Source organism: Chrysemys picta, chromosome 12, assembly GCF_011386835.1.
Source record: "Chrysemys picta bellii isolate R12L10 chromosome 12, ASM1138683v2, whole genome shotgun sequence".
Classification (NCBI taxonomy): Eukaryota; Metazoa; Chordata; order Testudines; family Emydidae; genus Chrysemys; species Chrysemys picta.
In genome coordinates this window covers 7,507,953-7,534,567 of record NC_088802.1, presented here as the reverse complement: position 1 = coordinate 7,534,567, position 26,615 = coordinate 7,507,953, and the positions used below count along the sequence as shown (strand labels likewise).

General features: G+C 52.2%; 2 protein-coding genes across 7 annotated transcripts in view; both read left to right on the top strand.

Annotated features, from left to right (window-relative positions):
* The window catches only part of LOC101947741 (C-type lectin domain family 2 member D-like), a 75,030-nt gene that overhangs the window by 15,273 nt on the left and 33,142 nt on the right, over positions 1-26,615 (top strand). The gene's annotated exons all lie outside the window — the stretch shown is intronic.
* Positions 12,562-26,568, top strand: LOC101948018 (C-type lectin domain family 2 member D-like). Of its 6 annotated transcripts, none has more exons than XM_042845329.2 (6): positions 12,562-12,879; positions 19,590-20,104; positions 21,574-21,714; positions 23,939-24,099; positions 25,085-25,188; positions 25,840-26,568. In XM_042845329.2, exons 2-6 carry the CDS (start codon positions 19,936-19,938, stop codon positions 25,961-25,963), a joined length of 699 nt encoding a protein of 232 aa, XP_042701263.2. In that variant the 5' UTR covers positions 12,562-12,879; positions 19,590-19,935; the 3' UTR covers positions 25,964-26,568. The 6 variants fall into 6 exon arrangements, with proteins under 6 accessions (XP_042701263.2, XP_065420345.1, XP_065420346.1 ...); XM_042845332.2 differs by having other exon boundaries at positions 12,596-12,879; positions 21,604-21,714; XM_065564272.1 differs by having other exon boundaries at positions 12,776-12,910; positions 21,604-21,714.

Below are 26,615 nucleotides of genomic sequence, written 5' to 3'. Positions count from 1 at the left end.
TAATATTGAGATCCTGGATCTCTAGATCTAGGCCCTGGGGAATTCCCAGTCTCTCCCCAATGCCTCTGAGGCAGGGTGTGGTTGTTAAGTGCAATCCCATTAGTGCAGATACTTCCTACCCCCACCTGCAGACGAGGGGATGGTGGGGGCACAGGTTAATTTATAACCCTGAGCAAGTGTATTAGCCAAACTAGTTCTTCTGCATTGCGAAGCAGGAAGCCTGTCCTCGGGCAGTGAGCAGGTGTGCACTGCATTGCGCTGCACTGGGAGCTGTTGCTGAGGGACAGGGAGTTGAAATCCCTGCACCAGGGGAGGATCTTCTTGTGCCACTCCTTCCCAGCCCCCCAAGCCTCTCTGCACTAGTTAGCATCTGCAGAAGCTGTGCACTGATTCCCCAAACCAGGCACACAGGGTGTAATTACAGCTGCATCCCGGCACTGTGAACTTTCACCCTAGCTTTCATAGGCTGCTGCGGGATTCACACTGAACTCCGGTGCCAAGCAAAATTGTATCTCAGCCCTGAGTGTTTCTCACGGATACAGCTGTACCCAGGCGGTGATGAAGAAACATATCGAGGGTGGGGCAGCGAGGGGAGGGCAGCTCTCGCTGCTCCCTGGAGGCTGTGAGCCAGATTCTCCTCCTGGTTACCAAGATAACTCTGAGGTAACGTCAGTGCCTCAGATCTGGTGTAAAGGAGAGCAGGATCTGGCCCTGTGTGTCTAACTCTGCTACTCTGGGCCTTTTATTTACTCAGGAGATACACCCCCTCTTCATCAGATCCGAGCGTTCTTCAGGCACCTGAATTATCCTCCACTCCTGAACCCCAATGGGATTCTTTCCTGTCACCTGCAAAGACCTAAAAGATAGCTCAGCCATTCATCCTAACCCCAGCTCTCCCTGCCTTCCCCAGCTCCCTGAAAACACCCCCTGCGGCAAGTTGGAAGCAGGGTTGATCTAACCCCCCACCTCACCTCTTTCTGTCCCAAGCAAGCCTCCTCTACAAACATGAGAAACCACGTGATCCAGCTAGCACTGGATTCCTTAGCTTTCTTTGGTGCTATTTATATACCTGAATATTATTTTCCCCCTGTCTTGTGACTGGTCGAACCTCAGTCACGGAGCCGCACCAGAGCACAGTAGCACAGCCCTCAGAGCGACCGCTCACCCTGTTGTGACGTCACACACGGTTCCCTGCCAAGTGTGTGGGCAGCAGGAGCTGCTGACTCCAACGTCCTGGGGATGAGCCCCTCAATGTTCCTGAGCAGGATTTGGGAACAACCAAAGAGGAGACGGTCTGGGACAATGCACTAGGCCCAGTGCACTGTGGGACAGGACTTTGGGAATAGCCAGTGCTGAGTGGATAACCGTGCAGTGCAGACAGGTTTAGTGACGCTTCTAGCTAGGTACCTCCTAGCTCTGCGTCTCAGTGCCGAGTGCTTCGGTTCAAGGAGACCCCAGTAATCAGGGACAGAAGAGCAGCTGAGAATCAGCATTGGCTTTCTGCTCCTCCTCCCCCAGCCCAAGAGCACTGACACCAACTGAGAAAATCCTACCTGCTTGAAGCCCCGCGCGGCTGCCCTGTCAACTCATCAGCTGAGGGAGTAGAGCAGAAGGCAGGTGGAGGGAGGGCAGCGCACCCCTGGCCTCTGCCTTTAGCTCCCCACATCTTTGGCATGGCAGCAAGTGCTCTAGATTAGTCAGTCTCTGATATTTCGGTGCCCATGTCTGTGTGCCAAGCTTGTGGTGCAACTCGACATTGTTCAGCCATAGCACTTCCTCGGGCTGTGTAAAACGTGGAAAGAAAATGTGTGGGACTTTGTCTACTGACGTCTGTTGCATGGTATCGAGGGAAGAGTCATTCACATTTATAGGGCCCGATCCAAAGCATTTGTAGTGCTGCTTGACACCCACTTTGCTCCGACAGAAATGACCACACAAGTGGCAGGGCAATGGGGAACTGAGCCCAGGGTTTCTTCTTGCTCCTGACTGACTACACCCCCCGTCTCTTCTTTCCTCCCCAATTCTGTTTTTTCTCCATTTCCCTCCTACGAAGTTTACCTCCCTCTCCTTCTTCACACTCCCCTCTGCTCTTCCTCTACCAGATCCCCTAAATCCCCAGTCCTCCTTCCTTTCCTCATCATAAATACACCTTCTCTCTCCTCCCCTCCCAACATGAATTTTCCCAGGTCTCCTTTGTCTGCCAGTCCCAGAATTTTTGGATGGCTTTAACTTCTAGCCACTGGTGGTTCTTATGCCTTTCTGTGTTAGGTTAAAGACGTTGGCGGCGGGTATCATAGGCTGAGGAGGCTGTGCCTCCCCAAACAGCCAGGTGTGGCCCCACCCATGCTCTTCCCCAGGCTCCCCCCTCCTGCTTCCCGCTCTGCGGTTCCCCCTGTGTGGTGGCCCTGGGTTGGACTGGGGCCATGCCGTGCCGCCCGTCCTCCCGGCACTTCAGGGGCTGGGGCAGCTAGCCTGAGGCAGGGGCCGGCGGCCATGGTGGGGGGCTTTGGCGGGTGCAGAAGGGGCGGGGTCTCGTCTGGAAGGGGCGGGGCTAGCCTCCCCCAGCTGGTGATTCACGCGCCGCCCCTGGTTAAAGAGCCCTTTAGTACCCGTTTATTTCCTCCTGGTGAAGGTACGTGTAATGGAGTCACCGTTCGATCTTCTGTTTGTCAAGCTAAAGGGGTTGAGCTCTTCTGCATTTTCTCCAGCCTCTCTATCATTTTTATGACTCTTCTCTGCACCTGCTCCAATTTTTCAGCATCCGTTTTAAAAGGTGTACGCCGGAACTGCATGCGGTATTCCAGTACTGATTGCACCAATGCCGGATACAGAGGTAAAATCACCCGACTTCTCCCCTGTTTATACATCCAAGGATCGTATTAGCCCCTTTTGCCACACCGGCACAGAGGGAGCTCCTGTTCAGTTGCTTGTCCATTGTGATAGGCCCTAAATCTTGTTCCGAATCAGTGCTTTCTGGGATACAGTCCCCCGTTCTGCATTCCTTGTTCCGAGGTGCCCATTTTTTAATGGTGTTTTCAAATGTAATCACTTCTTCTTACTTTGCTGTTTTTGTTCTTGCATCAGGTTTCTGGGTTGGAGTCGGTGTCTATGGCATCTTCACTTTGTGCTAGTTTTTTCCTTGATGTGCTCTGATACCTTCCCCTCTCCCCGTAGTCCTGGCCTCTCTCGTGGTTCGCTGTGCGTAGGTTAGTGGCATGTAGGTTTCTGTGTTTTGGAATTATTAATAATTTAGATTATTAATGTGGGAAACCACCAGACACTAATTTAATCATAAATTCATTTATTAAATTCAAAGGCAAAATGGTATTTATATAATTGCTATAAACATGCCTAGAAAGCCTAAATAATAAGCAATTTACTACATCCAAACAGTATCAAAACATTTGTAAGCATTTGATCAAGCTACTTTCAAAGGGCTAAAACCAGAGGTGCTTAGACCCATATTGGTTGGCTCTAGTGTCGTCAGGTGTTAGCAATGAACCCTTTAAGAGTTTATTTTTTGTACCCTTCAACAAGCAAGCAATGTCATTGCCAATTGACTTCAGTTAGAAACCAATTTTAGATAGTTCACCCTTATTTGTCCGTCTTAATCCAGATCAGATTTACAGCTTCCTTTCTTCCCAAGGCCTTTGCTCCCCTCCTTCTTGCTGACTCACAGGTTTTTCTATTGCACTTGGGTTCACATAGATGTTCACACTGGTGTGTGGGGTGGAACCATGCTGGTTCATTTTAAGACACATTCTCTTGCTCTTACTTAAAATCATCTGCAGTCACCTCTATCAGACAGAGGCCTTCTTCTCAGAAACTTCCCTTATCTCATTAGTTATCCTTTGGAACAGGCATCCTCCCTACTTCATTCCTTCGGGTTTTATAACTCATTATTTTCAAGGCCTTCCTTCTACTTGCTAGCCAGGGCCTTTCTTTACAGCACATATATCCGTTAACAAATTTAAGCTAACCCTAATGCTTTAATTTCATATTTAGCCGACACAAGGCCAGATTAGAAGGGACCATTGTGATCATCTAGTCTGGCCTCCTGTATGACACAGGCCTGAGACTTGCCCCGAAATAATTCCTAGAGTTGATCTTTTAGAAAAACATCCAATCTGCATTTAAAAATTGCCCAAGATGGAGAACCCACCACGCCCCTTGGTAAATTGTTCCAGTGGTTAATTACTCTTATTGTTAAAAATGTACACCTTATTTCCAGTCTGAATTTGTCTAGCTTCAACTTCCAGCCATTGTTCTGTTCCGCTCCATTCCAGCCATTGTGTTAGACCTTTCTCTGCTAGTCTGAAGAACCCATTATTATATATTTGTTCCCCACATAGGTACTTATAGACTGTAATCAAGTCACCCCTTAACCGTCTCTTTGTTAAGCTAAATAGATTGAGCTCCTTGAGTTGTCGTTGTAAAGCAGGTTTTCTAATCCCTTAATCATTCTCATAGTTCTTCTCCGCACCCTCTCCAGTTTATCACCATCCTTCTTGAATTGTGGACACCAGAACTGGACACAGGATTCCAGTAGCGGTCACACCAGTGCCAAATTCTGAGGTAAAATAACCTCTCTGCTCCTACTCGAGATTCCCCTGTTAATACAGTCCTTGGATCCATAAGCCCTTTTGGCCCCAGCATTGAACTGGGAGCTCACGTTCCGCTGATTATGCCCTACAACCCCCAAATCTTTTTCAGAGTCACTGCTTCCCGGGGTAGAATCCCCCATTGTGTAAGTATGGCCTACATTCTTTGTTCCTAGATGTATCCGTTTACATTTAGCCATATTACAACATAGATTGTTTGCTTGTGCCCAGTTTACCTAGCTATCTAGATCACCGCATTTGCTCCAATCCCTCAGATAGAGACAAGCATCTACAAGATCTCTATCAAGCATTCTTAAAACTACAATACCCACCTGCTGAAGTGAAAAAACAGATTGACAGAGCCAGACGAGTACCTAGAAGTCACCTCCTACAAGACAGGCCCAACAAAGAAAATAACAGAACACCACTAGCTGTCACCTTCAGCCCCCAACTAAAACCTCTCCAGTGCATCATCAGAGATCTACAACCTATCCTGAAAGATGATCCTTTACTCTCACAGATCTTGGGAGACAGACCTGTCCTCGCTTACAGACAACCCCCCAACCTAAAGCAAATACTCACCAGCAACCACACATCACTGAACAAAAACACCGACCCAGGAACCTATCCTTGTAACAAAGCCCGATGCCAACTCTGTCCACATTTCTATTCAGGTGACATCATCATAGGACCTAATCACATCAGCCATACCATCAGGGGCTCGTTCACCTGCACATTTACCAATGTGATATATGCCATCATGTGCCAGCAATGCCCCTCGGCCATGTACATTGGCCAAACCAGACAGTCTCTCCGCAAAAGAATTAATGGACACAAATCTGACATCAGGAATCATAATACTCAAAAACCAGTGGGAGAACACTTTAACCTGTCTGGTCATTCTATGACAGACCTGCGGGTGGCTATATTACAACAGAAAAACTTCAAAAACAGACTCCAACAAGAGACTGCTGAGCTAGAATTGATATGCAAACTAGACACAATCAACTCTGGATTGAATAAGGACTGGGAATGGCTGAGCCATTACAAACATTGAATCTATCTCCCCTTGTAAGTATTCTCACACTTCTTATCAAACTGTCTGTACTGGGCTAGCTTGATTATCACTTCAAAAGTTTTTTTTCTCTTACTTAATTGGCCTCTCAGAGTTGGTAAGACAACTCCCACCTGTTCATGCTCTCTGTATGTGTGTATATATATCTCCTCAATATATGTTTCACTTTATATGCATCCGAAGAAGTGGGCTGTAGTCCACGAAAGCTTATGCTCTAATAAATTTGTTAGTCTCTAAGGTGCCACAAGTACTCCTGTTCTTTTTGCGGATACAGACTAACACGGCTGCTACTCTGAAACCTGTCGTTTTGTTTTGTTATATCTCTTTGGTTTGGGTTTGCCTTGGGTACTGGGAATGGTCTTCCTTGATTTTGCTGGGGAGATTGTTAGGGGTCATTGAGGATGTACTCTGAGCTCTCTTGTATACATATTGTTACTTGGCACACACCCAAAAACATTTATTTAAATTAAATGTTTATTGATTAAACAGAAGAAAGAACAAGAAATTAAAACAGGCATTTATACTGAAATTGGGTGAGTGATTATGCAAAACAGTCAAAACTTTTAACACTTTTCTTTCTTTGGAGGCAAAATATTAGTCTCTTATATTAGAATGGTCTTTGATGAAAAGGAAAGGGTCAATTTTCCTTTCGGCTCCGATATGTGGAGGGTATTTATGTGTCCTGTTTGTAACAGGCTGGTTAATTAGGAATGGATGTTTGTGGCTGGCTGGTAAGTCAACCACAACACCTGCTGCTTGGCTGTGGTTTAGGATTTGGTCAGGAATGCTATTTGCTTGGGATGTGTGTGTTTGTTTTCTTAGACAAGGAAGGCTTGGGTTAATCCAGCATGGTTGACTTCAGGATTCAGTGAAAAGCCAAGAGAGAGGATAGAAGGTAAGAAAGGGAGGGTGGCATAAAATAACACAACAAGGGAAGGGAAAACAGTGCAGGATCTTACATACCTCTGCAGTGCGGGAAGTTGGGTATCCCCACTGGTGGGCTGAGGGCTGCGTGGCATGATAATGTGATGACTTTCAGCACTCACAGGTGAAAACAAAGTTCCTTGAACAAGATTATGGCCAGCCGGCCGGCCTTCCTCTCAGGCAGAAAGTCCTTTAAGTGAGTCAAGATGAGTGGCAGTTCGGGGGATGAGCTGTGATGCAAGGCAGGACCGGAGATGAGAGGGAGAGCAGAAGTGAACTGATCATGTCTTTTTTGTTTGTTTGTTTGTTTTCCTCCAAAGTCTCTCTTAAAGAAACCCCAAAACCAGGAAAGTGGGCATCATAGTTCATCCCCCTCCTTATTTTGTCTGTCAGTTAGGCCTAATATCTGTCACACTCATTTTGGTCCATTCACTTCTGGTTCCACGTCTGTTTTACCAAGCGTAATTTTAACAGCCCTTTGATTTTATTAACGTGGCCTTTGCGGTTTAGACTAATCCAGCTTTTACGTCTGGTTCTCTTGCACTTGTGCCAACATTCAGTGTCCTAAGCAACTTGACCCTATTTTTCATGGTTATTGGAACATCTTATAAACTCCCACATATTTTTTTTACAGTGCCGCTCACAATAGGGGTACACTTGGTAGGCCCAGTGTCCACAACAGCTCTCACACTTTAACGGAAGTGTCACATCTCCTACAAGTGCTTCCTTTTTCCAAATGTTCATTCGGGTTTGAGGTAAATAAAAAAAACAACAAAATAAATTAAAACGTAAAAGAAAAAGGAGCAGCCCCACCATAATCTCCCCCAGCCCCAGTTGTAAGCAGTCTGATACTCTCCTCTTCTCTTCTTGCTTAACTTCCATTTCTCTTGCAAACTTGCAAATTATTCCATGTGGGGAGAGCCCTGTTGATTCCCCATAAGGACGGTTCTACCCACCAGGGATATTAGTTAGCAGCTCCTCCATGGAGCCGTGAGCCCGGCTATGTACCGGGTGTGGGTCACCAACTTCCCCGTCTGCAGCGAGAGGGAGACCCTGGCCAGGGCCGGCTCCAGACACTAGCTGAGCAAGCTGGTGCTTGGGGCGGCAGATTGTTCGAGGCGGCATTCTGCCCAATCCTAGGGCAGCATGGCCACTTTTTTTTTGTTTGTTTGTTCCGCTCTGGCTGCCCTGTAGGGGGCGGCGGCGCGGAGAACCAGAGTGCCCTGCAGGGCAGTCCTCTTCCTTCCCTCCCCGCCGACCGGAGCGGAGCCCTGGCGGCAGGAGGCGGCGTAGCGGGAGGGGCAGCGCCCCTGCTGTAGCCCTGGCCGCCCCCTTCTCTCTCTCTCCCACCCGCTCCCTCCCCCTTCCCCCCCAGCCGGTCCCCCTGCACCCGTGCTCCAGCCACGCCGCTGGTTTTTGTTGTTGCTTGGGGCGGCCAAAAAGCCAGAGCCGGCCCTGACCCTGGCGCACACCAATGTAGGGTACGTCAGGTTGCAGTCCTTCTTCTGACTCCTCCAGAACCTCTTACTGTGGTTCGGGCAGCACTTCTCCCCTCACCTCCTGACCTGTGCAGACCCCATCTCTAGCCCCACAAAGCTGTGAGATCTCCTCTTCAACCATCTCGGCAGTCCCTCACACCTGGAGGAGGAAGCTGGACAGGGTTTGCTCTGTGAATGTGGGGCCTATTTCCAGTCCGTTGCACAATCATGACTCCAGGCAGAGTTCCTCTGGACCAGGGCTTTGGAGCTGTGCTCCAGCTCCAGGCAAAAACCTGCAGCTCCACTGCTCCGGAGCTGCTCCATGCTCCAGCTCTGGGCTCTGCTCCAAAGCCCTGCTCTGGACGGTGCCCACTGATTCCTTAGACACCTTTAAGGAGCAGTGGGCGCTTTTGGGGGTTCTCTCCTCGGTGTCCCCCTCTGGATCCCTGATTTTCAACCTTTGACAGCGCTCCCACCCGTTTTTTCCTTTGTTGTCCCCAGCATGCAGTTGTGGCCAAGGTCCAATTGGCTCCTCCCCCTTCGGTGAGGGGGTGGGCCTCTAGCTTGGGGCAGGCCTAGATCCTCCTGTCACAGTAGCTGGCTCTCTCTGAGCTGAGGGGTGAAAACATTATCTACGGGTGGTTCTGCTCAAGAACTGATGGCCCACAGAGTCCTAGGATAGTGTGAATTGATAGACTTAACTTTTCCAGGGAAGGGCTGAGAGAAGCTGCAGCACCTGCAGGCCTTTCCCCTGGTGTTTCAGGGAAAAGAAGAGGCAAACTTATCATTTCATTTCAAAGCAGGGCAGTTCCCCTCGGAAGTACTGGTGTGGGGCAAACCCAGATTGAGGTGCATCGACAGAACTCGGTGGTGATGTCCAGGGAGAAAGGCAGAAGGTGGAACGGGAATCGTAGGGGATGTTACACGTGATGTCAGTGTTAAGAGGCCTCAGCAAAGCTGAAGGAAGGTTTGAGGAACTGAATAGATGGGGTAGGGGGCTGCGGATTGGGATTGAGGGACATCGGCAGAGCCTAGGGAGTGGGGAGGGGAAACCAGAATTGGAAAAGCAGGGAATGCTCTGCATCAGGACTGCATGGTGCTTGTGCAGATGTTGTCACAGCTGGATTGGTCTGGTTTGTAGTCTGCACTAGATCTTCTGAGCACAGGGGTGTGTGGGAGGATTGGGGGGCGAAGGGCTGAAGGAGAAATGGAGTGCCCCATGTACAGCAGGGGACAGAGCAGATGATTAGAATAGGGATTTGCTGTGGGGGGGACCCGCACAGGGAGCAGTGGCCTGAGCCAGGGAGGCTCGAACAGAACAGGAGCGTGGGTGGGTGCAGGCGGTGGGGACGCAGCCTGCCGTGCAGGGCCCTGCTGCTCCTGCCCCGGCTCCTTGTGGCGCTACTCCAGGGAGGGGAGGGGCCTGGGCTGAGTCATCTTCTGCTACAGCCCAGCCGGGAGTCTCCCTGGGCCAGCTGCAGCCGCGCCTTCCCTCCCCAGACCTCAAGCCGCCCAGGGAAAAGCGTCTCCGACTCTCTCCGGAAGAACATTTGCTATGCCCCAGGCAGGTTCCAGGGCAGCTGAGGAAGCGGTATGTGCCACTCAGCTTCCCGGGTTCATCGCATGGGACATAATAAATAAAAAAACTTCCCCCCAAAACCCGCAACCGGGGGTCCGGCGGCCACGGCAGCACCAGGGGAAACTGAGCCTCCCCTGGCCTGTTATACCCGCTGCCCATGTACCTTAGGGTGCAGTAGGGAGTGTGGGGCCAGCAAGCTTTAAACCCTTGGTCTGTCAGAGCTAGATTAAACTGTTGTCTTCTTCAGATGTTGGATGTTAGCTCCTTCCTTGGCATATCCAGCATCTGCCCAAGTCAGAGCATCCCAGTGTAGTTGGAATTGACCTGGCAAGCATGTGCAGTACTCGAGTAACGCTGACAATTTCAGGTGCATTGTAGTAAGGTCACCCCATGAACACTGACTCTGTCCTGTGAGCCCACAATCCCCTTGTTTTACCAATGTAAAGTAGATTTATGGGTCTCTTCTGGCCTTAAAGTCTAGGAGTCTGTTGACTACAAACATCTCAGCGAACTGACATCTACATCCGCGAGTGTCTTGGTGATTTGGCCACGATCCTGTTGCCCAAGAACATCTTAAACTGTTTCTACAAAAATTAGTTTTTAGTTCTTAGAGTGACTCATTAATTTGATGTCTGCAAATTAATTCCAGTTCTGCAGTTTCTCGTTGGAGTCTGTTTTTAAACTGGACACCATCAAATTAGAGTGGATGAGCCACTACAAGAACTAAAAACTAATTTGGTACTACTGTTACTCACACCTTCTTGTCAACTGTTTGAATTAAGCCACCCTGATTACCACTATAAAAGTGATTTTTCGTCCTGTTGATAATAGCCCACTTTAATTGAATTGTCTCAACCCCCACTTGGTAAGGCAACTTCCATTTTTTCATGTACTGTGTATATATATCTTCCTACTGTATTTTCCACTCCATGCATCTGATGAAGTGGGTTTTAGCCCACGAAAGCTTATGCCCAAATAAATTTGTTAGTCTCTAAGGTGCCACTAGTACTCCTTGTTGTTGTTTTTGTTTCTACATTGGTAGCTTGCCCGTGAACTTTAAGAAATCTCCATCTGGCATCTGTTGGAGACCTCTTTCCCAGTATCCCCCATGGTTTAAAGAGCAGGGTTTGTGTAACTGAATCCCACGAGTACTTAGATTTAAGATGTCCAGAGTTGCCGGAAGTCTGGCCCCTGCGTAATAAAAGGTTAAACTGGCTGTGAAACTCCCAGTGGTTGGTGCAAGGGAATTACACAGCACAGTTTTAACAGGTGGAGCCGTAGCCAGCATTTCTAGTGAGGGCATGGACTGAGGGATATGAGCAGAGCTGGCATGGGGGGAGCCCAGGGTGAAGATAGCAGGGGCCTGTGGATCGAAGTTGAGGGACATCAGCAGAGCTCTGTGGGTATGGGGAGTCCAGGGCGGGAATAGCAGAGAGGACGGGATTGAGGGGCATCGGAAATGCTGCATGAGAGTCTCAGGACTGTGGGTGAGGACTGAGGTGCGTTGGCAGAACTGTGGGAAGGTCCCAAGCCTGCAATAACAGGGATTGTTTCTGGTCACGTTTTCATGCAGCGGGTAAAATGCCCCGATGGCAATCATAGCTTTCCTTGCCTACCTGTGGGGTTTGCAGCAAAGGCTCGAGCTCTATTTCAGCCAAAGTGGTGGTGTTATTAATTTACTGGTACTTTCTTTTCAGGAAAGCTCCCAGACAGATGGACAGACTGTCACTGAACATTGTCAATCAGATAAGTGTTATTCTGTTACTCCCCTTGCTGTCAAATAAACTGAAATCCTCATTCACGTCTCAGTTCTCTACCCCTGTGATTCTTTACAGGATCTTTCTTCTTTCTCCTCAGGTTCAGCTGAGAGATGAGGTTTTTGTTTGCCCTAGTGAAAAATAATCAGGCGAGTGAGTTCCCTTCTGAACTTCTCCTAGAGTTTCAGGGGAGCTAGTGAGAACCGCTGCTATAGTTAAAGTTGGGAATAGTTTCTATTCTAATCCCTGTTCCCAGGCGCTCAGAGTTTTGTATGGTTTCAGAGTAGCAGTGTCACCGCAGAACTGTATCATATTCATGGGTCTGGAGGGACAAAAGGAGAGGCCCCGAGATAGGACAGACTCTTCTGCTGGGCTAAGAGTATAGCTGGAAAGATTAACAATATTGCTGGGTGGGTTAAGGGAACTACTTTTGTATGTGTCCCAGAGCAGAGGGGGCAAAAACTCAGAAGTCATTTAGTTCCCAAAGTTACATCCAGGGGGGTGCATTAAACAGAAAGGTGTCTAATGGGTGGAGAGGGGCCGGCCATTCTGCAAGAGATTTGCTCCTGAATTTTCCCAAAATGTCGTTGTTATGATTATAAGTGATTTATAATTGTTCCATCCTATGCAGTGGAGTATTTCCGGGCAGCTGTTTTCTGTCTGGGTGTGCAGTTGTGTTACGCTTCATTGAGGAAATTTTGCTTTGAGCTCTGACTAGCTGTGTGGGAAAATGTGTTGCTGACTGTACATTTTCCTCTTTCGCTTTGTAATGAACTGGTATTTAAACACTAAAGCCCCGAGTTTGCAAAGACTCACCTGTGCGTCAAAGTTTTCACACTGTTAAAGGAAGAGAAGTGCCGCACGTGTTCACAGCACCGGGGGCTAAGAATTCATTTGAAAAATAGGATCAGGATCGGCACATTTCGGTCTCTTTTGCTGAACGGGGTGAAGGTTTCCCCTCCTGCTGTGCCCTTTGTCTATTCCATTGTAAGCTTTGGGGACACGGTCCCTTGGGTGTTTTTGAGCCTGTGATCTCAGGTGCGGCTCCTTGGTGCTGCCCGGACAAAACTATTATGGTATCGTCTCGGGTGGGGTGTGTGTGGGGGGGGGACGGTCTAGTTGTGGCGTGACACGCGTGTTGTAGTCACGTCTGGAACATGCAATACTCCGGGAGTGGGGGCGGGGTGTCAATCAGGGATAAGACGTGATGGGGGGGGCGGATCGGATCCGCCTGTCGCCCTCTGATGAGGGAGTTTTGGAAAACCCCTCGCTGCTTTCTGCAGAGCGGGCAGGTGGGGGAGGGATCGCAAACCGCTGCTCCCGTCGGGGGAGGGTTTGGGCACCACTGGTTGCTTTACGCGCAGGGGGCGGCCCGGGGGGCGGTGGCTGGTTAAGCAGAGGTTAGCATCAGCTGGTAGCGGGCAGGGCGCCCGGCCCCGGCTCTCAGCCCTGGCTCGTGGGGCGGGTGAGTGGGGGAGCCCGGCTTTTCCACCGAGGTGCGTGGGAGGGATGCAGCGCTCGGGACGGGCGGCGGCTGAGCCCAGCGTCCCCTTGGGGCGGCGGCGAGGGCTCCGTGTCCCCGCGGGGGGGAGCCCGGATCGCCCCCGGGACGCTCCGGCCGGGCATGGCCGCTGCGGGGGAGGGGTATTGCGGACGGCGGGGAGGCTGTTGTGCGCGTTGGGGTGTGATGCTGGGGAGCGGGGTGTGACCGTGGGGGGCAGCGGGACCGGGCCTGTCTCTTACTCTGCCTTGTACAGCGCCGTGCACCGGGGGCGGGCGAGCTCTGCTCACGAAGAGCAGCGCAGCTCCTTGGCGTGGTGCCAGGGGATCCGGTCCCCTCCCATGGCACCGCAGGCGGCTGGGCTCGCCCCTGCCTGCCCCCGCCCCGCACGCACCCTGGGAGCGCAGAGCCGGGGGGCTGATCCCGCCCGGCCGCGCACGGTGCTGCAGACCCGACACACACGTGCCGGTCTGAGTCCTGAGGCTCCCAGAACAGGCCCGGCCTCCCCAGAGCCGCCGGCGCTGCAGCAGCTCCTCGCCCTCTAGGAAACGTGACTTCCCCCGCGGGACTGTCTGCCCCCGCCCCCGGGAGCTGGCCTGAGCCGAGTCCGCCAGTAGCGGGAATCTCCGTTCCTCGCCTGGCTCTAATGCAGCGCTTCTCAGACGGGAGCCGGGGAGCCCCCGAGTGGCTCTTTGTAGCAGGCCATATTAAAACACTGATTTTTTTATTAACCCAGCAGGCAGGATGCTTTTATGGTAACTTAATTGGTGAATAACAACTTGCACTAAGATATGAATTTATTTGCTGTGATTATAACCTAAATATTTCCCCTGCCATAATGTCCCTAGTCTCTGTTTGCCAGAAGCCAGGAATGAACAACAGGGGATGGATCACTGGATGCATCCGAAGAAGTGGGCTGTAGCCCACGAAAGCTTATGCTCTAATAAATTTGTTAGTCTCTAAGGTGCCACAAGTACTCCTGTTCTTTTTTCACTGGATGATTGATTCCCTCTGGGGCACCTGGCATTGCACACTGTCCAAAGACAGGATACTGGGCTAGATGGACCTTTGGATCTAAATGAAACCGTGAATTTACGTGACTGTGGCTATTCTGGGTAATCCTGGTGGCTAATTTAGCTCCTCAACTTTTGAGATCTGAGTATCACTTCTCTAGTCCCTGTCTGATCTGGAACCAGGCTCCCTCTCACCAGCACTTGAATGGAAACTTTTCCCTCCCCTGCATTAAAAACGTTAACAAATGGGGGAGAGGGGAATGTTGCCCAATTTCTTTGATTTGTTAGGGCAGGTTTCATCCAAAAACTTTTGTTTAAACCTAAGGAATTATTTGGCTCTTGATCAGAAACTGAAGCATTTGGGTTTTGCTATTATGATAAACCCCCAAAACTGTTTACAAAACTCAGCGCATCAGGAAAACATTTTTTAGCTGGAAAAGCCCATTTTCCCTTTAAAAATAATGGCAAACTTTCAGCCAGCTCTGCTTGAACCCCACAAACAGCATGGCACTCAAAGTGCAGTATCGGAAAATCCTAAATACAGTCCTGGGAACATGCATTTTCATACTCTACAGCTTGTTACGCACCCAGTGATATTAACCTGCCGTTCTCATACGAGGGAACCTGTGGAACTCTTTGCCAGAGGATGTTTTGAAGGCCAAGACTAGTAACAAGGTTCTAAAAAGAACTAGATAAGTTGATGGAGGATAGGTCCATCGATGCCTATTAGCCAGCATGGACAGGGATCCAACATTGTGTTCTGAGTCTCCCTGGCCTCTCTTTGCCAGAATCTGGGAGTGGACAACAGGGGTTGGATCACTTGATGATTGGCTGTTCTGTTCATTCCCTCTGGGGCACCTGACGTTGGCCCCTGTTGGAAGGCAGACTATTGAGCTAGATGGACAATTGGCCTGACCTAGTATGGCCGCTCTTACGTTCACTATAGTGCACGGTGAAGGTTGTTTGATTTCCCCAGTGCTGTGCATTTCCAGGCCTGAACATGTTTGAATTGCTTGTCAGTGTAACCTTTACTGTGAATTTCCTGGATATAGAACTCTTGGTTTTGGTGTAACGTCTGTTTAACTTCTAAGGCCTTATCCACAGGAGCACTTGAGGTGCTTTACTCCTCTCTGGCGTGGCACAAAGCAGCCAGAGCCTGTGGGCCCGTTAAGAAGACTCACAGTTGCGTTGTTTGACCGGGGCAGGGCAAAATGGTCTTTCCAGGTTCTTCCCACCCCGTCTATTCTCAAAATTCCCCCTGCCTCTGGCACCACCCTACCTGTTACCCTCTGTGCTCAGATACACCCGTTCTCCCTCCCTTCTGGCCTACCTGTTGAGTAGATCTGTCTCAGTGGGTGTTGGCTGAAAAGGCATTCGGGATTCATGGTTATTTTTCATAACAAACTTTGTTGGGGAGAATGGCCCCCTTTCAAAATAGCCTCCATCTTGCATTGTTCTCCATGGGTCTGAAGCCACTGCATCCCTCAGGGGAGCTGGTGAGTTCCTCCACTTTGAGGAAGTGGAAATATAGAGAGAGATGCCCTTCTCAAAATGGCCACCAAGTAAGGACAGATATGGCTTTTGTCCCATTGAGGACAAGAGGAGATGGCAGCCATTTTGAAAGAGGGCAGGTCTGCCTGGCATTCTCTGGAATAGACCATGGTATCTGAATCTTTACCTGTTCTGCTGAAGGAGAATCTTTCTGTTATAAAGAATAGCCCGGGGAAGTGGAGGGAAACTACCATGAATCCAAAAAAATGCAGCCCAAGCACCAGAGTTCAGTGGGTTTTAACTCTATGGGAAATGCTGTTACTGAGATTGCGTAATGAGACCTGTAGCTCCTGAGATGACAACCAAAATCATAAAGGAGTAACTTTCTACAAAACTGAAGACCATGGGCAATATCTTTGTGCATGAGTGTGGAGGGGCAGGGAAGAGAGGGGATGCATTGGGTGCCCATAATTGTTTATTTTTGCATGATTGTCGGCATAACGTGATTCTTAATGGGAGAAGGATCTCTTCAACAAGCGGCTTAAATATTGAAGGTGGATGAGGTCATCTTTTTTGCTGGACCTGGACCAACTTCTGTTGGGGGGAGAGAAGCTTTTCAGCCACACAGCGCTGCTCTTCAGGTCTGGTTCTCCCAATAAGTAGTCACAGCACAACGCAAGGTGGAGCAGATTGTTTAGCATCAGTAGTTAGCACATGTTGTAAGGGACCATTCAAGGTAGAGTGTCCAGTTAGCACCACTGCAGTCATAGGCCAAAATTGAGTGGTGGTGGTGGGGGGTGTTAGTGGGTGGTGATGTAATGAGCCATTAATCCAGTGTCTCTGTTCAGTCCATGATTTTTAGGTCATGCCTTCACTGGCAAGGTTAAAGCCCTGCCGAGACAGGGCTTTCATGTGGCTTGTGTAGTCACAGCTCTAAAAAAAAACTCGCCTCCCCTAGGGGAATAGTTTCCCAGCGCTGGGAGTGCTCAGGGGGGTGTTTTTTCACACCCCTGCGCGGGAAAGTTGCAGCGCGGGAAAGTTGCAGCGCGGGAAAGTGCCAGTGCGATGTGCTTAGTGTCAAGCAGAGGAATGAATTAATCTCCCAGGCTCATCTTTTGAAGGTGTTGTGTAGGTTTCCTTTGTGGATGAGGACTGGTAGATCAAAGTGCTCACCCACAGGTCTTAATCACGGGTTCTTAAAAAGGTCATTAAAGCATCCAGGTGTCTCTGGGCATCCTTCCAAGGCACTTCTTGGAAGGGGAACGGGTTCCAGTCTGGCTGCTGGCCAATTGGCTCCTCTTCTTTGGGGCTCCCTTCTGGTCTTGTTTAGATTTGCTGCCCTTTTATGGTGTTTTTCTGAAGCCCTTCCTGCTCGCTGGGGTTGGTTGGAATGGGAAGTGCCACCTGCAGCGGGAGGCTGACCAAGCTCCCAGGGACTGAAGCATCGTGATCTGACTCTTGGCCCGGAGCAGAGTCCTTAGGGTTCTCCGCCCCTGGGTCTAGGGGACCCAATCCTGTGCAGTGGGACCCTGTTGCGCTGTCTGCTTTGCCCACGTTCGGGGGCCTTCTGGGGCAGGGAGATGCAGCGCACAAAGGGGGGGGGGATCTCTGGCACCAGGTGAAGGGGGGGGGATCCTGCACTGATATTGGGGAGGGGGAGCATGAAGCCACGGGAGGGGGCTGCACTGATTTGGAGGGTGGGGAGGAAGTGGGGAAAGTGGAGTAGGGCTTGGGCGGGGGTTGCACTGGTGGAGACAGAACAGGTATGTTTCTGCACTGATCAGACGGGGGACTGGGGTTGGATGGGGGCTGTTGGGCGGGGGCTGCGTGCTGATCTGATAGGGTGGGTGGGGGAGCTGCGTGCTGATCAGATGGGGAGGGGAGTTGGGTTGGGGGCTGCGCTGAGCAGTTTATTTGCTTGAAATGTGAAAACCCCCACAACCAGAATCAATTTGCTGCTGGCTGGGGTGGGAAAGAGCCCGGGGGAGGGGTGTATAACCCGTCCCCTGCAGATCCCCTGGAAATGGCAAGGGCCAAGCAGCCCGTCCTGCTGCTCTAGCCCAAGAGCATGGTTCAGCGCCAAAAACCGCAGGGATGTTAGCAGCTCTCTAACACAGGGGTTTCCAAACTTTTTCTGGCGACCCAGTTGAAGAAAATCGGTGATGCCCTCGACCTAATAGAGCTGGGGAGGAGGGGTTTGGGGTGCAGGGGGGGCTCAGGACTGGGACAGTGGATTGGAGTGCAGGAGGGGGTTAGGGCTCTGGGCTGGGGGTGCAGGCTCTGGGGTGGGGCTGGTGATAAGGGGCTTGGGGTGCAAGAAGGGGCTCTGGGCTTGGGGGGCACAGGGTTGGGGCATGGGCTTACCTCAGGGGCTCCCCATCCGTGGCACAGCGGGGGTGCTAAGGCAGGCTTCCTGTCTGTCCTGGCACCGCGGGTCGTGCTACATCCTGGAAGCAGCCAGCAGCGGCCCTGGCTCCTAGGCTGAGGTGCGCAAGTGGCTCTATGCGGCTCTTGCCTGCAGGCATCGTCCCCCTCCCCCGCCCGTTCCCGGTGTGCGGAGCCGGTGCTTGGGGTGGGGGCAGCACACGGAGCCCCATGGCCCGCCTGCCTAGGAGCCGGATCTGCTGCTGGCCCCTTCCAGGGTGCAGCGCGATGTCAGAACAGGTAGGGACTAGCCTGCCTTAGCCGGATAGCACCGCTGAGGGGACTTTTAATGGCCCAGGCAGCTGTGCTGACCAGAGCCCTGCGACCCAGTGCCTGACATTCCGCCACCCAGTACTGGGTTTGAAAACCTCCACAAGGGTACGTTGGAGCAGGGAACGGGAGATTAAATGGCCGGGGCGGGGGCTGAAGCTGCCTCCTCTGGTAAGAACTCAGCGGCTGGGGAACAGATTATATATCTCAAACAGGAGCAGCTATTACAATATGACCTATTCAGCTAATAAGTAGGCTTGGAAGGATTCGATTTTGATAGTAAAATGTCGGTATTCATTTCACGGCACACAGACACGCTGATGGGAAAATATCTCCGTTGGTGGTCATTGAAATGTGCAGATCTGCAAAGTCAGAAAACTGCTGCTTGAGAACTTCTTACAGTTGGATTGAAGCAAATTTCCTTAGCATGTTTTGACATGTGATGTTGACAGATGGTTAAAACAATTACAAAGCTTTAACTTTGAATAGCAACCTGGTCTGTCATTATCTATTGTCTGAACCCATCCCCAGAATTTCCCCACCGCTGTGAAAATTTAAATTGATGATAAAGATAAAACTTTAAAATAAACCAGTATAATACATCATTATTATTAATACAAAATTATAAAAGTTGAAGTCTGCCAGGACTTGTTTTACTGGAGCAGTGCCCAGCACGCTTATAGATCTGCTTACGACACAGGAAAACGACTGTCGAAATAGACTTCAGATTTTCGGAAGGTGAGAGAGAGGGGGCTGCTTTTCTTCACCCAGAAAAGGGAACTTGGCAGGTTTTTTTGTTTTCTTTACAGATTTAGTTCTGTTTTCTCAACGGTGAATACCAGCTTGTATGAAGGAGAATCTGTTAAACTGCTGGACAAAAACGCCTTACGATGAGGACGTTCAATTTAGTGCACTGAGGTCTCAAAAATTGTGTATATTTTAGTGAGTTTCATGTACAGAGTCTCTGCTCTTTGATTGCTAGCTATCACAGAACAGTGTATTATCAATGCATGTGCTTTTCAGATGCCGTCGGTTGTTAGTTCATTTCCCTCCTCGGCTGATCCAGGCTCTGTAAGGTTCATTTACATTTCTTGGTTCAAAACAGTCTTAATAATACAGTCTTGGAGAGGTCTGATATGAGGAACTGCAAACATGACTGCCCATGAGGAGCATCCCCCAAGAAGGAAACCCGTAACGGGAAGTTACACATGATGTGACAAAAATGGCTTTTTGTGAATGGAGACTCCCGATCTGTTACTGATATGATTTGGAGTTTCTGGGCCAAAAGCAGGAGTCAGTTGAGTCCAGATGCTGGATACAGGGTTTGAAATGTTCTTGCCCAGCAATGTCAGGTTAAAAACTCCCTTGTCCTGGTAGGAACTCCACTTGTTAGGAGCAACAGGGTGAGGGGTCGAATGTTGGTGGATTCCAGGGTTTGGGGAGAGACAACAGCAATAAACGGATCTTTTCTTTTAGGCAAAGTCTTGAATTTGGGGCCAAAAGCCAGCCAGATCCATGCCGTTGAGCTGTTCTAGCAGGGTCTGGGTTCTGCTGGTGGACTAGGATCAGTTCTGCAGGATCAACTTGTACAATAGATTTCAGAAGCCAAAAACTAGCTGGATGTCACGTCGCTTATGTTCTTGGACTGAACAGGGAATAGCAAGAACTGACCCTACTAAGCCATGAACTGTCCTGAGTGTGGCTTTGTGCTCCACACAGAAGCTTCAGAGGGAGAGGAATCTGAGTGTGGCTGGCTTGCCGTCCGGTGGAAGTGACTCTCGCTAGGAGTGGATCAGAGGAGCCTGTGCGTGTCAGTAGAGAGATGGGGGAAACCGATTCTACCGAGCAGAGTCCGCAAGGAGAGGTGAACTCCAATTGTAATGGGGCCCTTGAGACAGGAGGGGACACAGAATCTGGAGAGAATCCTCAACAAGAACAATTAATTGAGTTGTCAAGTAGCAATGGAGATGCAAGGAGAGGACAGGACCCAGGTAATCTCAGCTTCGTGGTCAGGGAATGGGCTGTGGGGAGCCGCATGCTGGCTTTGCAATTTCCCCTTCCACTGAGGGTTCGTCTCCTTGCGTTTGTCCAGGTAGCAAGGCCCCGACTGCCCCAGTGGGCTCCTGTCGACAGTTACCCAGCCTGCACCTGTAACCGCCCTTTTCTGTGTGCAGCGGGGGGTTGTGGATGAACAGTTCTGGGTGGGCACGTGTCACTCCTGACTAGAGAGCAAAAGGCAGTGAAATGCTATGAACGAACCCAGGACACAGTGGGGTGCCAAATACCCATGTGTACTAGCTACACGCGGACACCCCAGGCCCAGCTACATGCGCGCTGCTGCTCGGGCTGGCTTCTCAAACCTAAAACACAGTGAGCGCCGCTGGAGGGCTCACCAGCTATTTAAAGGGGCACTAGCCCCATTTCTACACACTACAGCATCCACATCTAAAACTCTGGACCCCTGTTCTGTGTTCATCCCTCTGTTTACCGTAAGCACCAGATTTTCAAACGGGAGAGCATAGGCCTCCTCGCAGATTCTTGTATTTCTACTCCAGCGCCTAGAGACCAGCCAGGTTGGGCCCGTTGTGCTGGGTGCTGTACAGATGTACACACAATGACTGTCCCAGCCCCAGAGACCTTACAGTCTAGCCACATCTTGGGCACGTCCAGGGTCCCCCACTTGTGCACGGCGAGTAGCAGGGGTGTGGGGACAGTGGGAAATTTCTGCCTTCCGTTGAGGCCTGTGGCCACAGCCCGGGTTCGAGCAGGGTTTTCCCTGGGCCTTCTGAAAACGTGGCTCTGGGCGTTTTAGGGAAGGCTATTTGTGAAGGCTGGGTGGGGCCACGGGGCTGCTGTTCTTTCACATGGGCTGCTGGGGTTTGTTCCCTGGGTAACGAGCCAGTGTCCCCAATTCCTTCATTTTTCAGAGGGGCTGAAGTCTCGATGCTGAGGTGCTTTCTCAGCTCTCTGGAGGAATCGGTATGAAACGTGTGCTGAACATACAGCAGATGTTCCCCACGCTCACCGAGGGAGGGGCAGGGGGTTGGATGTTCAATTGCTCTGGGCTCAGAGGAGCTGGGTGCAGCTGGGCCTGAGGGCTCCGTGCGTGACCGAGTCTGAGCCCCCAGGCAGGGGCATGGACACAGCTCAGGGCCCAGACTGCAGAGAAGGAGTGTGAGACCCGTTCCCATCCCTGACAGCTGGGAGCCGGTCACCCTGCCGATGCTTCAGGAGAGTCTGGACGGGAAGAGGGGGATTAACTAGCCCCGTTTATCCTCTAACGGGAGCCGAGATCCCTGTAACTCGGTGGGATTTGGGGAGGACGTTGTTAGGACTCTGCATGGTTTTAACTAATATCCGTGCGCCCGCACGTACCAGCGATACAAATAAATCCAGGTCTGTGGCAGCTCCGATGCTGGTGGTTACGAACGCTGGCTCCCCAACCCCTGCCGTGGAGCAGCCCTGGGAGCCTGCCTGGCTTCTCTTTCAGGTTCTCGATCTCCCTTCAGGGACCCATCCGTGCGTATAGCCCTGATCTGTGTCTCCGGTGTAGCTGTGTTTCTGTTCTTTGTCGTCATTGCTTTGGTAGCAGCTCTGGCAGGTGAGTTCCCAGCCCGCCTGCCCTCCTCTGTGCTTCCCATTCAGCCTGGAGCTGTCTCAGGTGCATGTTCTCCCCTCCCGGCCTGTCTGGCGTCAGCATTGGGTGCAGGAATAGGTCACCTGAGAAGTCTGATTCTCTGCCCCAGAGCCCATCATTCCCTCTGTACAGCTCAGACACACACACTCCGTCCTTCACCTGGCGCAATGGACTGAACTTAATTCCCACCCCAAAATCTCTAGCTCACCCGCCCAGCATGGCTCTGAGGACGCCAGTCTTCCTGCATCCCCGCTTGTTGGCTGCTCCCAGGACAGGGCTTGCAGGTACTACAGTGTCTTTGAGACAGGCTTGATTGGTCAGTGGGGGAGGGGGCGCTCTGACTGCAGCACAGCTGGGAATTAAACCTGCCCCTCAAGTTGGAACGGAGATGGAAGGTTTCCCCCTCGGCTATTAACTGCTCTAGTTGCGGTCGACACTGTTCATGAACCTTACTATAGATTCACTGCACGCAAATCTTCATTTCCGCAGGAGTTAAAGCTGCTGCTATGTTCCCCTGGCTCCCCCGGCTGGGGCCTGGCAAGAACAGCAGTTCAAATAACCCCCTCAACATGAAAAACCCAGGCAGGGCGGAGCTAAGGCTGCCCATAGCACTCTGGGTATTCAGGCCACCTTAACTCTGCCCCCATAGACACTCCTAGAAAATCTAGCTTCCCTCTCCATCCGTGCCAAGCCCAGCTCGGGAAACAGGCTGCCGCCCTCTCTCTGCCTGATGTGAGGTGGTTCCCGCTGGAGCCCTTCAGGCCCATACATGGTTGTTATTCGGTATTGTTACTGCCTAGATTGGACACAGTGCTGCACAGGGGCGATCAGACCCCCTTCCTCATGAAGGACCCGTTCTGTTCAGGCATGGAGGGCTTGGCATAGCAGCTCCCCAGCCCCTCACAAGTTGAGACCCTCGGGATCCCCCGAGGCAGCTGACTCCCCGTGTCACTCGAGCCAGTTGTAGGGAGTCTAAATATCCGACGTCCCCCTGGAAAGCAGCACTGTCCGTGAGACCCCTGCTCCTGTGCTCGGGATCAGACACACACATAGGAAGTGTGTGCTATGCAGTGTGGAGGTCAATTCCCTACTTGGCATGTGACGAGCAGGCCAGCGTCACTGCAAGGGGGCAGAGTTAAGGTGATCTAGGGAGGGGAGTAACCTGAACTCTGCAGTGCTTGGTTCCAGGATCTCTAATAACCCTGCCATGCTTGTTAGACCCTTGTTGGGCAGCCAGGAAATTGAATTAACCTATCGATGTCCTTGGGCTGAGCACCATGGCCCTATCCCAGCTCCCATTGAAGTCAATGCAGAGCATCTAGGTATTTCAATAGGGACTGTATAACAGGGTGCCTCCCAGCAGGTGTGCTGCCTCCAGCTCCCTCTTGTGTGTCTTGTAGGGGGCTCATCCCTAGGACAGAGCATCTTAAATGAAGATTTCTCCCCTTTTGTGCCATTTCACTGGGTCTCTTACAGCAAATCAAAGCGCTCTTTCGCCCATCAAGCCTAGCCCTCGTTCCACCGGATTCTGGGATCCCCCACCCAGACCTCCTGGGCCTGTGCGATACTTGGGGCAGATTCCCGTCCTCGGGCCAGGAGTCTTGCTGCGGCCCTCCCTCGGCTCCTCCGAGCTGGCCTCTTCCGACTCTCCTTCCCCGCAGAATTCAACCGGCAGTCAGCCCTCCTCTCCCTCGGAGCTCCCTACTGCCGCTTGGGGAGTTTCTCTCATTGCCAGGCCTGGACTGATTTTTAACCCCGTGACCAGTCGTGGGGCCCTGCTAACTTCATGGGGATTCTTGGGTGCTGTTGCTACTGGGTGACTGGCCAGAATGCTTCCCTGCTCTGTGCCTCCGTTTCCCCCTTAGTGAAATGGGGATAATGAGACTTCCCTGCCTCACAGGGCAGGGGAGAAATGTGAGGCTAACATTGATCCGTGCTTGTGGGAAGCTCAGGTGCTGCTATGATGGGGGGCGTGCACACGTACGGCGGGTCAGTGCATGTCCCCGCTATGCCAATCTGGGAGGGGGTGGGATCTGTCTCGGGCCCAGAGTCGCTCGCTCCGATATGGGGTCCCTACTCACTACTCAGACTGGGGGGGCGGGGGCTGTGCCTGAGGGGCTGCTCCCCTGGGGGGGCAGGGCAGGGAAGGAGACCGGGACAGACTCACCCTGTTCTCTCTCATTTCCAGGGGTGCTATCAAGGGCACCTGTGGCCTGCCCCAATGGCTGGGTTGCGTTTCAAGGGCAATGCTATTATTTCTCAGTGACTGAAGGGAACTGGACCTACAGCCGGAGCAACTGCTCCTCCCTTGGCGCCTCCCTGGCTGGGATCGACACCCAGCAGGACATGGTGAGTCCGTGGAGCAGCAACAGGCCGGGCGTGGCCTGGTGCTGGAACGGTGCCAGGGCTCAGACCCTGGGGAGTGGGTTGGGAGCTGGCCGGATGGGTCCCAGCCTGGTGCCGATCTAACCGTCCCTGTCCCAGGCAGATGTCCTGCTTCCGTGGGCACAGCCGGCTCTGCTCCAGCTCCCTCCCTGTGACAGGCTGTCCGTCTGCCTCCATTCCCCAAACTCTGCTTCACTCCCACCTCCGACAGTGAGACGCTGCCAGGCTGCAGCCTGAAACCTGCCTCCGTGACTCAGGGCTGACCTCTGGGCAGCACCCCCCCTCCGCCCCAGGGGCTGCTGGGAAAGGCTGAGCTGTCTCCATGGACAGCTCAGCAGTTTCCGGGGCGGGGGGGAGGGGGGGTCAGCGGTTCCAGACGTGCCTGTTCTGAGGGCGTCCGGCTTCCAAACTCTCAGCAGCTACTCGTGAGACTCAACCCATCTCAGACACCACTTCCCTGTCAACTCTGAGCTCCCAGCCCCCCCCCCCCCCCGCCTCCCCATCCATCCCCTCTGCCTTGAGCTGTCACAACTCCCTGCCCTACTCATTCCCTGAGCCCCAGCCCTGCTGTTTCCCTGGGCCTCACCTTATCCCTGGAGCACCCGGTGTCCTGTGGCTCTTAAGCTACGTCCAGGTAATTCTGACATGACGAGGGATGTGGGAGCCCAGGTGAGACCCCCCCCAAGTAGAGCTGATCATCACAAAGGGCTGAGCACCCGCCCTCTGACAGCTGGGGCTCTGGGAAGGGTCAGGGGTCCCCAGATCATGTCACTTTAGAAGAATCTCTTCCAAGCCGTGTGCTGACTGCAGCCGGTGGCAGACGCTGCACAGGACGCGTTTGCTGGATGGGGCGCGGGGCTGCCCCATCTGTCGTCCCGTAGACTCAAACCCAGCTCACTGGGAGCTCTGTCAGGCGCGTCATGTAGGTTTTCTGCTGCTCTGGTTGAAGGACTTCATGCTGCGCTACAGAGGCCACCGTGACCACTGGCTCGGCCTCCAGAAGGACACGAACCAGCTCTGGAGATGGGTGAATGGCACTGAATTCAACAGCTGGTGAGTTCTCCCCTCTCCCCGAGAGCTGGGTCATGGGCGCTTGACATGTCGGACTCGGACCGAGCCGGGACTCGTCGCTGACCAGGGAGACCCGAGTCTTGTATGATCTCAACGTGCTCCCCATGTCTGCGTCCAGCCCCACCTCCAGCGCTACCCTCTGTGGGGAGCCATGGGGGATCTGGGCTCTCGGATCCAAGTCCTGCACAGTGCTGATTCTCTCTGCCTTCAGAGGTCTCAACCCCCGGCCCCTAGGGCTTCATGGGGCTGGGAGATGTTGGTTCCCTCTGCACCAGTCTTCTGCCGTGGGTCATAGCTGCTTTTGCAGGGGAGCAGATGAATGTTCACCCTGCGGTTGAAGGAGCCTCCCCTTAAGAGCCAGCGTGGGCCAGCGGCTAGATCAGGGGACGGGGAATCGGGAGACCTGGGTTCTGATCCTAGCTTTGTCACTAACTGCTGGGCTGCCCGGAACAGGTCCCTTCTTCACCTCTGCGCCTCCACTTCCCCATCTGTGCTATGGGGGTAATCCCGGTTACCTCCCTTGGCGTGCGGTGTGACTGTCTGTGTTTCTCTGTGTGCTGTGACCCTCCTGGGTGACTGGGAACCCACTGCTCGTTCCCCGTTGCTGACCGTCCCTTTGCTCCTTCCCTGCAGGTTTCACATCGGAGGGGGAGGGGAGTGCGCGTATCTGAAGGAAGCAAAAGCCATCAGCTCCTCGCGGTGCTCTATGGAGAGACACTGGATCTGCAGCAAACCCCACGTGTGTGTAAACGTTTAGCACGGCGCTGGGCTCGGACGTTTCTCTGGCTAATGGACTAAACCAAAAAGCATCTGAGCTGGGCCAGACACTTCTGCTTCAGGGCATAAGCTCCCTGCCCTTGGGAGTAAACTGTCCCTAATGGATGAGTGATCTCATCGTCCGTTAGGTGACCTGCACTTTCCTCTGAAGCGGCTGCTACCGGCCACTTAGACAGGAGACTGGACTGGACGAACTGGGGATTCCTGAACCAGCTGGTTCTCACCTGAGGCCACTTCCTGTGGTACGTCTGGGCACCGAGACAGGCAAATAAGGACCAAACTCTGGGCCACCTTTCAGGGGGCGGTTTTGATCTCCTCTTCCCATTGAGCCACCTCCGTGCCGCAAAATCACTGCCACAGCTGTAATGGAGCCCCCTGCTTACCTGAGCTTCCAGTCGTAGGCCTGGTCTGTGCTACGGCGCTAGACGAGCCTGCTGCAGCCGCAGCTCAGAGAAGTGCCTGTTAGTTCAGGCAGTAAAGGCTCAAGAGATCCCAGCCGCTGACAGCGTTGCACTAGGACAGAAGCAGCGTCCGAAAATGGGCGGCATTTCGGTGGATGACGCCGCTTGGCGGCGGCGACGCCTATTGACGTTGCCGCTGCTTGGCGGCATTTCGGCGGATGCTTGTCCGTT

Excerpts from the sequence above, each read along its gene's own strand:
- LOC101948018 (XM_042845329.2), top strand. The coding sequence starts at position 19,936 with ATGGGGGAAACCGATTCTACCGAGCAGAGTCCGCAAGGAGAGGTGAAC. Across the intron at positions 21,715-23,938 it reads TTTGGTAGCAGCTCTGGCAG|GGGTGCTATCAAGGGCACCT; the intron begins GTGAGTTCCCAG and ends TCTCATTTCCAG. Across the intron at positions 24,100-25,084 it reads TCGACACCCAGCAGGACATG|GACTTCATGCTGCGCTACAG; the intron begins GTGAGTCCGTGG and ends CTCTGGTTGAAG.